Consider the following 12,674-nt stretch of genomic DNA (forward strand, 5'->3'; position numbering starts at 1 on the left):
AGGTGGGGAACTAGAAATGAGAATGGGAATGGGTAGTTTAATCAGTCCCTATACAATGATTAGATAATGCTGATCAGGGGCTTATGAAGTCTTCCAAATGCACCAATCGCCCTGCCTGCCTTCCTACCTACACAGAAACACCACAAGAGTTTAACCACACCACTGAGCTCTTAGCAAAGGTGATGCATAGCAAAGCCACAGGAGACTGAGCGCATTCTTTGGCTGACAGACTCCTGCAGAAGTCAAGAGATGGAGAAGTAATAAATACTTCCCTGCTCTGGCTTGCAACTTAAAACACTTCTTGTAGCTCGGAGGAAAATCTAACACTGGAAGGTGATCTACAACTGAGGTTGACCAGAGTGCTGATTAAACAGAAAGGAGGGTTTCTTCCCCCATGCTTGTTCCAATAAGGGATGCACAACAGAGCATTTCTACTTAGGAGAGGAGGGTGAACCTTGGCCAGTTACCACCCAGTCAGGAATGGATGCCCTGGCAGAGCCAATGAGTACAAGAGGCATAGGGTGTGCAGTGCCCAGTTGCTGAAGGAGGGCAACATAAGGAACCCAGGCGGTGGAATGGGGAGGACCTCTGAAAGCATCCAGACCGGGGCATCCCATCTATAAAGCCACCTGATCTGCTATCCAAAGGGTCCAGCTTTCTTGAGAGAAAAGGTACTTGCAAGATGAAGTGTTTACTGACTCTCATTTATGTTTATTCATTTATAGAAGCCTAAGTACATGTAATGACATTTGTGGAGATGTGTCCCTGTTTGTTGCCTCATTGACTGCTTTGGTTCTCCCTCCCTCCCTCCGTTCCTTCTGCTGCCTTCCCTATCTGAAATGTAGATTGGAATCTCCTTGGGGCACGACCTTGTCTTTTTGGAAAGTGCCATGTGCATCAACAGCATTGCATAAATCATTTGCCTGTTTCTTTGAATTATTTGGCTTACACTTAAAATAAGTGCTGCATAGACAGATGATCAACAATTAGCTGAGCAGTGCTTAACATGTGAGTGTGATGATGATGATGGTAGGGAACTGTAGGCAGACAGACTGTATTTACTTTCTTAAAAAAAGAAACTGCAGTTGTAATTCTATATGCGCTTACCTGGGAGTAAGCCCCATTGATCGATGAGGGTCGGTTGTGGGGGAGTGAGAAGTGTTCCTATTTTCATCTGAGGAATGTTGGAGAGTTTGAAACCAGGCTGAAAGCCCCCATGGTAGAGTGGGATATATAAATTATAATAAACATGAACTGGGACTACAGTTTTAGTGTGCTTGTGGTAAGCTTCCCTTAGTTATAACAAGCAGGGCTTCTTTGAAGATTTTATTAATGATGCTAGCCAACGCTCCACGACTGAACAACACATGAGTCTTCCCACAGCCTAGACTTGCTAAAGCAAGTTGGACAGATCCTACAAAGAGAGACCTCTTGTCAAAAGCATCTTTCCAGGTAAAGGTTATGCAGATCTGGTTTTCAGAAAATGGAAATCTTGCCTTTGTGGAATACAGCTGATCATAGTATCGCAAGAAGGTCTTGTGCTTGTCCAGCAAGCATCCAAAATCACTCTTGATCTTGTTGAGCAGCTTGTGGAAGTGCTTCACCTGAGACTCTCTGCCAGGGTACATCCACTGGATGAACTTGCACAGAGGTTTAACTGAGTACACCTCAGAGGTCTTCTTCAGCAGCTTTTATTGCGTGGTGGTTATGTTCCAGGGATGGCACGTATATCTAAGAATGCATATACTCAAACTGTGCCCGTGTGAGCATCACCCTTCCAGAGCCTTGCCTGCCTGGGGGTGCTTATGTGAGATCTCTCGAGAACTCAGACAGCCCTGCAAGATCTCATGAGAGCATCACCGAGCACACATGCTGAGTGCCTTGCCTGGTAAAGAAGGCAGAGAATTTAAAAGTTATTTTGTGCTGGGTTTTCCTGGTTTGTGGAAAGAGCTTTTAAGCTCTCTGCCTTCCTTACTGGACAAGGCCTGCTCAGGACTTGGAATGGCTAGCCTGGCAGACCCAGCAAGTTTTAACCCCCTAGGTCAGTAGATCCCAAACTATACCAGGCTACTGATCCCTTGGTTCCATAAACTCATCTTAGTGCATACTATCCTACCCTATAAAAAGCATTATTCATAATAGTGTTTTCCACAACCCACTAAGGAAGACAACACAATAAAAGTCAAAATAGTAGCAATTATTTACACATTGAACTTGATCCAATGATAGCACTTTTTCAAAGTCTGATAGTCATTTATACCTTCAGTGCCCCCCTGCCCTCCTCCTGCCGCCTGGCTGAGGTGAATTTGCTGCATTACTGAGGAGATGGATCACTCTCACTTCCTGAACTGAGAGTAAAGGCAAAAGAGTGGCAGCTGGGGAAATGCAGGGGAGCTGCCTTGTTCTGTCAGACCACTGATCCGCCTGGCCCAATATCAACTGCATCCTGAAGCTCTGCCATTCTAGAGTGGGGGGGGGGGGGATGGACAGGACCAAGACTCACCAGATGTTTTGCTTTGTTTTTAAGGAGACTCAAGTAATGGCCACCATCACCAGCAAGGCTTCCTTGCTGACAGGTGCCTAGACTGCCCAACAGATTTTGCAAAGCCCCAAGAAAACCTTAAGCACAGGCAGGCAGTTTTGCAAGAGGATGCTTAGGCGGATGACATCATCACCACAAGATGGCGGAATAGCTTTTCTCTCCCCAACCCAGCACCCACAGATGTTTACATTAGATAACTCTAAATATTAAAAAACACTTATCAAAATAGCGAATTCTATTTGGACATGTTACAGCACTCATAATTAGAACAAAAACGGGTGGGGCTGATTTATTTTGTAAAGAGATTTACTGTGGTTAGAAGGGGGTAAATGAAGACTTCAAGATCTCTTCAGAGATTGCTTGCCACAGGAGAAAGCAAATGGCTTAAGCCACTTTTAACGCAGTTGTAACAGAGTCGGTCACGACTGGACCTAATGGTCAAGGGTCCCTTTACCTTTTTTAACATAAAGAAAATGGCTGCCCTCTAAATGGGAAGGATTTCAAAGAGATCTGCGAAAAGAGGAGCAGAGAAGGCAACTTGTACTGTAGAGCACAGCAGTGGCGTAGCGTGGGGGTTGCAGGGGGGGCCGGCCGCACCGGGCGCAACATCTGGGGTTAGGGCAAATCCACAGGTTAGGGGGCGCAAATCCACGGGTTAGGGGGCACAAATCCACGGGTTAGGGGGTGCAAATTACTTGCTTTGCCCCGGGTGCTGACAACCCACGCTACGCCACTGGAGCACAGTCCCGTGTCTCAATTCAGATGGCTTCACAGCAACAGCCCTCCCCCTCAGCACTCGCCATTTGTGGCAGTTGGGAAAGCACTGGTCCTTCCAACTCTGAGATTTGTTCAAACACAGCGCAAAAGTCGAGAAAAGGTGGCAAAGTACTGGTAATAGATGCTGTTTTTGCGATGGAGATTCATTTAAAACTTAGATCAGATATAATGAAAGACTGGGATGAAACTTTTGTTGCCCCCTTAGAAATCAGCTCAGAGAACTCACAGAAGGAAAAAAGGAGCACTGAATTCTCTCGCAATACAGTGGTACCTCTGGTTATGAACTTAATTCATTCTGGAGGTCCATTCTTAACCTGAAACCGTTCTTAGCCTGAGGTACCACTTTAGCTAATGGTGCCTCCTGCTGCTGCTGCGTGATTTCTGTTCTCATCCTGAGGTAAAGTTCTTAACCCAAGATACGAATTCTGGGTTAGCGGAGTCTATAATCCAAAGTGTTTGTAACCTCAGGTGTTTGTAACCCGAGGTACCACTGTACATTGCTGCAAATCTTTCTGGATTCTCTCACAATATGTTGCTGTTATCTCTTTCTGCTCTGTGTTCAAACACAGATGCACTTGCTGACTTTTCCTCTCTTCTCCACTCCAAAAAGGCACAAGATAAGAGCCATGTTCTCTTCAGCTAAGAGACCGTAAACCTGTCATTTTTATAACCAGTCTTGTTCTTTTCCCACGACGCTCCAGTTCCTGGATTCCTCTGTTCCTGTTTTTCCCCAGTGAAAAACATTGACAGGGTTTTGGGTGTGCTTTTGCCTCATCACCAGTGGGCCCCTGTCAGCCTCTAGATTTTCCCCCCAAGTGGCACAGACCTACCACAAGCATGCCACCAATCTCACCTTCTAAGATTTGACTTAAGGAAAATGGGTGCGTGGCCCAATTAATAATAATAATAATAATAATAATAATAATAATAATAATAATTTATTTATACTCTGCCCATCTGGCTGGGTTTCCCCAGCCACTCTGGGCAGCTTCCAACAAAATATTAAAATACAATAGTCTGTTAAACATTAAAAGATATGTGGGAAACAGCCAATTCGTATCTGTGAGTGCATTGCTTAATGACAGCATCCTCAGGTGTGCATCTCACAGCCCAAACCATAGAGAGAATGCCCATCTCATCTCACCTGTACCTGCCCATCTTCTTACCTCCAGTCCAGGGGACAGCATTGCCTACCAGCTTCCTCTTCCTCTCAGGCTGGGTATACACCATACACTTAAATCACGCCCAAAAGAAAGTTTCCTGGCAACTGTAGTTTGTTAACAGTTTGGGGAATTGTAGCTCTGTGGGGGGAACTACAGTTCCCAAGATTCCTTTGGGGGGGTTGTGCTTTAAATGTATGGTGTGCACATAGCCCAAGTGTTGCCTTTGGAGATCTCAGCAGAGGAGAGGATGGGGGCAAATTAGAATTAATTGGCTCCTCTCATTGGCACTGACTCCATCTGCTATTGGTCTTCTTGCCTTCTGCTGCACCATTCCCAATGAGCACCAGCCACCCCTGGAGGCAAGGGAGCGATAAGTTTCTCCTTGACACGGTGCAGCGGGAAAGTGGTGTATAGTACTCTGTTTCATTGGAGGTTTTAAGCAGAGGTTGGAAATGTATATTGATCCTGTAGTTTGACAAATACTGCAGTTTGATGCATTCCTGTCAGCCAGGAAGCTTTGCTGGTGATGGTAGTATTTGTAAAACTGCAGGATCAATATGGATTGTGGCTAATGTTGTGTCAATGCGGCTTCAGAAATTAGCAGTGGGAGTGCAGTGGATGCAGAGTAAGCAGTCATATGAACATACCCAAATAACTTTGTATGAACATGGATTAAAGACCAATCACTGGAAAGTCACTAAGTGCACAGTAAATAGGACTGTGAACATAGCCCAAATTTCCAGACAGCTATCTTCACGAGACTGGCATTTATAAGAAATATGCTCAAATGTCCCTTACTGGCAGAATCACTGTTGTTGCCTCTAATGTTCCTATCTGTTTGTTTACTTTTCTGTCCTGCTCCTCATTAGGGAACAACAGGTTTTTGCAGGGTTTCAAAGAGGGCTAGTGTCAGGTGCCTGGTGATGCCCCAACACCCCAGCTGCCCCCCCCCGACCCTGCTCCTCCTCCTCTTCAGTCACCTGTCCTTTCTAAAGTGTGCAAGAAGATCAGGGAGAAAGAGTAACAGCCTCCATTTCCCTTGCGTTCTCTGGGCAGTGGTGCGTACTAGGTCCAGAGGAAGAGGGTAGCAAGGGGGACAACCCAGGAGGAGGGTTCTCTGAGACCATCTTGCCCAAGGGCTCCCCAAATTCTGGAGCTGATGCAGGCTCCAAAACCTCCTTGAGAAGAGAGACAACAGTGGGACAAATGAAATTAGTGTGAGTGTCACAAACAATAGTGCTCTTTGCATACAACTTTGAGCTCTTTTTACAACATTGCTTACATTTTCTGGTGGTGGCAACTGTTAACACAGAGATCTCTGCCCCACAAGCCCTTTGCGGTGGCAGCCTTTGGAGAGCTGTTCCGCTCCTGCCACCTGCTCTCCTGTCAGAGCTGATGCCTGCCTGCTTTCCTTCCATTTCAAAGGTCGCACAGAGAAAGCCAGGCATAGACTCCTGGAAAGTCCCAGCGCAGATCAAGCCAGCGCTGAATCTCACATGGTCTTCTTTTTTCCACCACATCCCTCTACTCTCTGACATGCCATGATTCAGCTTTTGCAGGTTTCTGTGGTTCTTCTCTTGCAAAGGCTGTTACTTTGTGGTTTTAGCTCTCCAGACATCTGTTCTTCCCACAGACTCTCGCGGAGATCAACATTCGGGCTGATTTTGTGCAACTCTTTCAGATCAGGTGAGGAAATCGCAAGAAGTCAGCCAGGTAGGTCCTTCCCAAAATTTCATTTTACAGCGGTGATTATGACAATCCTGCATTTGAAATTTGTAGTTGGAAGCAAGGAGTAAAAGTCTCTTTTGATGATTTTTTTTACATGAAAAGTGTTTGAATACTGTAAAACCAACATTAAAACCTTACGAAGAAAATTGCATTTGATAATTGCACATTTATCTGGGAAGCTGCAGAGTACAGTGCGCTGCTTTTGAGAGCCTTTCTAAATAATCCAAGTTCTCTAGTCAATAAATGTGCAGTAATTCATTGCAGGAGAGTGAGATGAAATTGAGAGAAAATTTCAGGGATCTCAATAAGTCTTTAAGGCCTTTTTTGAATGTTACACTAAGTTGTGGTTTAGCTTTATATGAACAAGCCTGCTCAAGCTTCAGGTGTGCTCCAAGGGAGAACACTGAGAATGTACTGGAGTAAGAGAACAAAAAATCCTGCTTTCGATTTTAAATTAATGACAGTTCTCTGTCAGAATCCATGGAATAGGGATTACCTTAAATCAGGAGTGGCTAAATTGACCCGCCAGATGTTGCTTTCCTTAACTACATCTCCTGTCATCCCTGACTATTGGCAATGTTGGCTGGGGCTGATGGAAGTTTGAATCCAACAACATTTGGAAAGCCACAGATTCTCCATCCCTGGTTCAAACTACAGATAGCTCAAACAAAGCAGGAGCAAACCATGGTTTGTGATCCTGGTTTGTTCACTAACCAGAGTGCACACAATCCAGAGTTTGGACATAATAGGGAACTTTGGTTAGTTTAAAATGCTTCTGATCTACTGAGCATGCAGGAGGAGAGATTGTGAGGTAAGGGGCATACATGTTTTGAGGCTCAGGCAGGCTTGTTTATTTAATACTAAAACATAGCTGGGCGTTATTCCTGAAGCAGCCCACTGTTTTTTAAATGCTCGCTAATGTTATCTCTCATTGGGTGGGATTGTAAAGAGTGGAACAGCTCATTAGCAGAAATGCTGAAAATGGCTGGCCTTTATCAAATTCTTATCTTCTGTAATATAGAAGGCTGTGTACACATGGCACCTTTAAAGCACATTTGAAGTACATTAATTCCCTCAAAGAATTCTGGGCTTTGTAGCTTGTTATGTTAAGGGCTGCTGGGAATTGTAACTATATGAGGGGTGAATTACAGCGTCCAGAGTTCTTTGTGGTGGTGGGGATGTCCTTTAAATGTGCTTTAAATGTTTATTGTGAATGCAGCCTTACTCCCCTTTCTTCTATCACTTTTGCATTTCACTTCAAATTGTTGGAGGAAGGACAATGAACAACACAATGTCAGAACATGGGGTTTCAGCTGCAGCCACACAGTTTTTTGCAAAGTGTGATTCTATCCTATGCAAGGTCCTCTCTCCTAATTAGAAAGAAGGTGAATGGATGTTGATGTGCTAAGATGGAGCTTTGGTCTCAATGTTTTCTCTTTAAAAGTGGCTAGCAAGAGACTCCCGAGAAGCTCAGAAGCAGGGGATAGCCATATCCTGTTGTTTGCCTCTAAGAGCCAGGAACTGTACCTGTACTTAGGGATGGAAGAGGAATTCAATTCAGTTCACATTTGAAGCTGAATCTATCAAATTCACACTTTCCAAAACAACATGAGAACCAAAATACAGCCATCATTTGAAATTCACACTTACCTGAATTTTGCAATGCACTTCTCCAACCAATGTTTTAAAAAGTGAGTATGTTAAGGGAAATTGTGCATATAAATGAATGTGTTAGTGAAAATAACTTACCAGAGTACATTATATTAGGAAAAATTGCTCACCAAAAGGGTGTAAATTTGTCACAACTACATGGAAAAAGGTGTTATTAGGAGAGATTTACACTAAAATGCTGAATATTTTTCTTGAAGACTTTTTTTTAAAAATCACATATTGCTACAAGAATGTGGAGAACTAAATATAAGATTGCAAAAACGAGAAGCTGAGGAAACAAAAATAGACAGAGCCTTCCTTCCCTAGCTATGTTGCCTTTGAGTGTGGAGGTTTCCTTTAGCTGTCATGACTAGATGTTTCAAGGAGTTATGTCAGGTAGCCCAGGTTTACAAAAATCCAAAGCACAGACAAGAATCTATCCAGAATGCTGTGTGCTTGGCAGAAGCAAACATTAGAAAACAGGAGCTAGCGAAAGCAGATGTGGTGCTGTAAAAAAGCTCTGGAGGCAAGAGGTTATAGGGAATGTCATGTACTTGCGGACCCTAACCCAGGGCTTGGAATAAGGCTTCAAAGCTCATTTAATTTAGCGCTATTAGTAGCATCAAAGGCTGCCTAACTTCTCTTTGCTAGATTTCCCCCCAAAAGGGTTTCTAAGGGTATTCTAGTTAAAGAAGTATGCTTGTGAAAACAGGAAACATGATGGAAACAACTTCCTCTTCAGAAAGAAAACGCCTTTTAGCACTTCTGCTTCTATTATATCATTGTTTTGGTTTTCCCATTAGCTGCTTTATACACAGGAGCACAGAGCATGTCGCTTTAAATGCGCAAACAGTTCACTACATAATGTCATGTGCATGCACTCAGCCTCAATAAATACTGTAACTTGCAGTTTTGCATAACCATGCATGTACAGGAAAAGAAAACATATAAATGAAATGCATATCTTGTTTTTAATCTTTCAAAGACAGTGTAGATGCACCAGTATAGTGCATGAAAAGATGAAGAGGCTTTGCTTCCTGCATGTTCTTAAAAGGCTACAGTGCTACACCTGTGCTGTTACTGCATTGTGGAGGAGTGGGACACTTCCAGACAACCTTGTTACTGAACATTCATTCTGCCTTTTTCTTTTAACAAAATGTATATACCACTTACTAGAGCAAAAGACCTCTAAGCAATTTACATGATGGTGTAGCAGGGGTCAGCAAACCTTTTCAGCAGGAGGCCGGACCACTGTCCTTCAGACCTTGTGGGGGGCCGGACTATATTGGGGGGAATGAACGAATTCCTATGCCCCACAAATAACAAAAGCACACCTTCTACTCATGTAAAAACACCAGGCATGCCTCACAAATAACCCAGAGATGTATTTTAAATACATTCTACTCATGTAAAAGTTTTAGATTTAGAAGGCGATTGGGCTGGATCTGGTCCCCAGGCCTTAGTTTGCCTACCCATGGTGTAGAATGTTTATTTACCGTAAAATACAACAAATCCATTAAAAACTAGTTACATAATTGTTCAAAAAAAAATCATTAACATACAAAACCCAGGAAGCATCCAATGATGTAAAGAAAAGGGAGAAATGTACTGCAAAGGTGCTGGATAGGATTATTATTTTATCATTTAATTAGCTCTTTGCATTTTGGCTCAGGTACCTTTTGAAAGTGTTCCTAGTTTCTTTACAAACTGCTTAAAATTCTCCATTTCAAAGATCTTGCAGGACAAAAGTGTCTCAGGATGACTTTTGAGCAGTTTGTAAAACATAAAGGCTGGCAGCATCAGCCCCGCCATGTGGGAATCCCTCGCAGATGACCACAGTGCCTGGAGACAGACCACAGTAGTAACCAGAGGAGAAATGACCACTGGGAGGAGTGCAGAGAGAAGAAATGCCATGGTGCATCTGCAGCAGCACAACCGGACACCTTCATCTGTCCCAGCTGCAACAAAATATGTCTCTCCTTAATCAGTTTCAGTAGACACTATAACTCTCCAACAGTTTGACTTCACCCTCAAAGGCGCACTCCTCCATTGTCTCCCAAGACAACCAGATGCCAACTTGAAAGGAAACAAAGAAGCCTTTGAGCCAAAACATGCTGGACTAATTGAATAATAAAATAGTCATCCTCTCCAGCATCTTTGAGATACATTTCTCCTTTTTTGCTGTAATAGAAGACAAGAATATGATTGAGTAATTTTGGGCAATTCTTAAAAATGCAGTTTTGTGTTTAAAAAATGAAATGAAATGCAGTACAGTACAGTGGTACCTCTGGTTAAGAACTTAATTCGTTCTAGAGGTCCGTTCTTAACCTGAAACTGTTCTTTACCTGAGACACCACTTTAGCTAATGGGGCCTCCCACTGCCGCCGCGCCGCCGCCACCACGTGATTTCTGTTCTCATCCTGATGCAAAGTTCTTAACCTGAGGTACTATTTCTGGGTTAGCGGAGTCTGTAACCTGAGGTACCACTGTATATAGTAAAATGAGGAATCAATCAATCAATCAATCAATCAATTAATCAAGGAAACTATGCAGCTAAAAGGGAGGTGTTGCAGATAGAACTTAGTAAATCCAAGCTGGAGTTGACCAGAACACATTGATGGCATTTGTACACTATTATATATTTAAGTTCTCTCATTTCCAACTCTCTTGCAGTTGCACCATAAATACTGCAAAAGAAGACAACGCCTTTCTGAAGAAAGCTTGCTCACTCTTAAATTCACCAGCATGGAGAAGTGCAAGAACACCACGGCCGGCACCTCTCAGTGCAGCTCCAGTGCAACGCCCATGGAATGCTACATGGTACTTGACAATTCAGCTCAGACTGTCATTGCCGTGCTCTGTTACAGTGTTGGGAGCTTTTGTATCTTGGAGAACTGTTTGGTGCTATACCTCATATTTTCTTCCCCCAAGATCCGGAACAAGCCTTCCTACCTCTTCATTAGTAGCCTGGCCTTGGCAGACACGCTAGCCAGCATGATATTTGTCTGTAGCTTTGTCAACTTCCATGTTTTCAATAAGATTGATTCATCAAAGGACATCTTCTTGCTAAAACTTGGAGGGGTCAACACGTCTTTCACAGCCTCCCTCGGCAGCCTGCTACTGATGGCCTTTGACCGGTACATCTGTATCCTCAGGCCAACAGAGTACAAAGTCCTTGTCACGAGCAGAAGAGCTGTGGTGGCCCTGGTGATGCTGTGGGTCATCATCATGCTAATTGCTTTCCTGCCATTGCTGGGATGGAACTGCTGCCACCTCAGCTCCCCCTGCTCTGAGCTGTTTCCTTTCGTCGACAACAAATATCTCTCAAGCTGGATTGTCTTGGTGGCCATCCTTCTGGCATTTATTGTCTATGCCTACATGAATGTTCTTTGGAAGGCCCGCAAGCATGTGGTGTACATGGAAAAGTACCACATTCAAACAGGCCAGCAGAACACAAAGGTGAGACTAGATGTCACACTTGCCAAGACCTTAGTGATTGTCCTGGTGGTTCTTGTGATGTGCTGGTCACCAGCCTTGGCTCTCATGATTTACAGCATCTTTGCCGAACTAGACGACTCCGTGAAGCAAGCGTTTGCCTTCTGCAGCACTCTCTGTCTGGTGAACTCTATGGTGAACCCCGCTATCTATGCCCTAAGGAGTAGGGAGTTGTGCTCCTCCCTGAAGAGAGTCTGCTCCTGTTTTGGAAGACTGCTGGGTGTATCTGAGAGCAACCCAGAAGTGGAGAGCACTCAGAAGTCCTGCCCAATCGAAACCATTTGCGATTAATTTGTCGCCGGAAGAGGGGCAGAACTCCAAGGTCTGCACTCCAAATGGCGTCAAAACTTATACATAGAAACTGATGTTTTATACTTTGTTTGAAGGGACTCTAGAGCTTATTTTCTACATGAGTTCGACTTGCCCTTTGAGTATGGTAGCAGTTTTTCGGTTGCAATGATTTCCCAGTTTATAGATCACTGGAACAACTCCATACAAACCATCAAATCACCAGCAATGGATGTCAAGGACAGTATGAAACCAGGGCCATTAAAGTGGTCCACCTCTGGAACAGACTATCAGGTCTGACCATTTGCAACAACAGGGTGGCATTTGGAGAGTTTATTTGTTATTTAATAAAAAGTAAAGTGGGAGCACTTCTCTACACTGTGCAAACACAAACTCCAATTATTGTGGGCCAGGATTGGACACAATCAGAGCTACTCAGATGTCATATTTATGTGGCAGAGCAGAAAAAAGGCAGAATGTAACACTTTGGGAGCTGACCTTAGCTGAAGAGAGTTTGGGAGGCTAATACACAAATAAAGAAATACCGTGTGCAAAAATTGGCTTCCTAAGAATCTCTGCTTTCATTTTGTGTAGATTTATTTAATTAATAAAAGGTATCTAGTCCTTATGATTGAAAAAAATTATGCTTGGCAGTATGTGATAAATTTGTGTAGGCATGTCTGAATCCAGAGAGAGGTCTACATGCAATTTCCAGTGGTTGTGGGCAGAGCCTCACCTTGAATAGTTTCCTGTCCCTCTTCATCCACAACAAGCAGCAGCTGGAACGAACTACAATGTGCAAAATAAAAGAAAATTATGTTGTGCTGGCTGTAGACTTTTCTGTTATTTTTAGTACAGAATCTAAACCATCTTACTTCTTGATTCCTATACTTAAAAGAACACATATTAACTCCTGCTTCCAGATTTCCAGATGAAGGATAGAAAGAGATAACCCTTCTCATCAACAAATGACCAAGGTGGGCAGGGAGTGTGTGTGCAGAGTTGAGGCTTAATGGGTGTCAGGGGAAGAC

General features: G+C 43.6%; 1 protein-coding gene across 6 annotated transcripts; it reads left to right on the top strand.

Annotated features, from left to right (window-relative positions):
- On the top strand, window positions 1-12,467 carry CNR2 (cannabinoid receptor 2). 6 transcript variants are annotated; one of them, XM_079989056.1, is made up of 3 exons: window positions 1-671; window positions 6,116-6,195; window positions 10,534-12,467. In XM_079989056.1, exon 3 carries the CDS (start codon window positions 10,606-10,608, stop codon window positions 11,644-11,646), a length of 1,041 nt encoding a protein of 346 aa, XP_079845182.1. In that variant the 5' UTR covers window positions 1-671; window positions 6,116-6,195; window positions 10,534-10,605; the 3' UTR covers window positions 11,647-12,467. The 6 variants fall into 6 exon arrangements, with proteins under 6 accessions (XP_079845182.1, XP_079845178.1, XP_079845179.1 ...); XM_079989052.1 differs by lacking the exon at window positions 1-671 and adding an exon at window positions 1,049-2,867 and having other exon boundaries at window positions 5,539-6,195; XM_079989053.1 differs by lacking the exon at window positions 1-671 and adding an exon at window positions 1,049-2,576 and having other exon boundaries at window positions 5,539-6,195.
- The last annotated feature ends 207 nt before the right edge of the window (window positions 12,468-12,674 follow it).

The sequence above is a fragment of the Podarcis cretensis genome, assembly GCF_951804945.1.
Source record: "Podarcis cretensis genome assembly, chromosome: 8".
Classification (NCBI taxonomy): domain Eukaryota; kingdom Metazoa; phylum Chordata; class Lepidosauria; order Squamata; family Lacertidae; genus Podarcis; species Podarcis cretensis.

Bases quoted from the DNA above. Each gene is read 5' to 3' on its own strand.
- CNR2 (XM_079989051.1), top strand. From the start codon at position 7,424: ATGCAGCCTTACTCCCCTTTCTTCTATCACTTTTGCATTTCACTTCAA. The intron at 7,571-10,533 runs GTCCTCTCTCCT...ACTCTCTTGCAG, and splicing joins GTGATTCTATCCTATGCAAG to TTGCACCATAAATACTGCAA.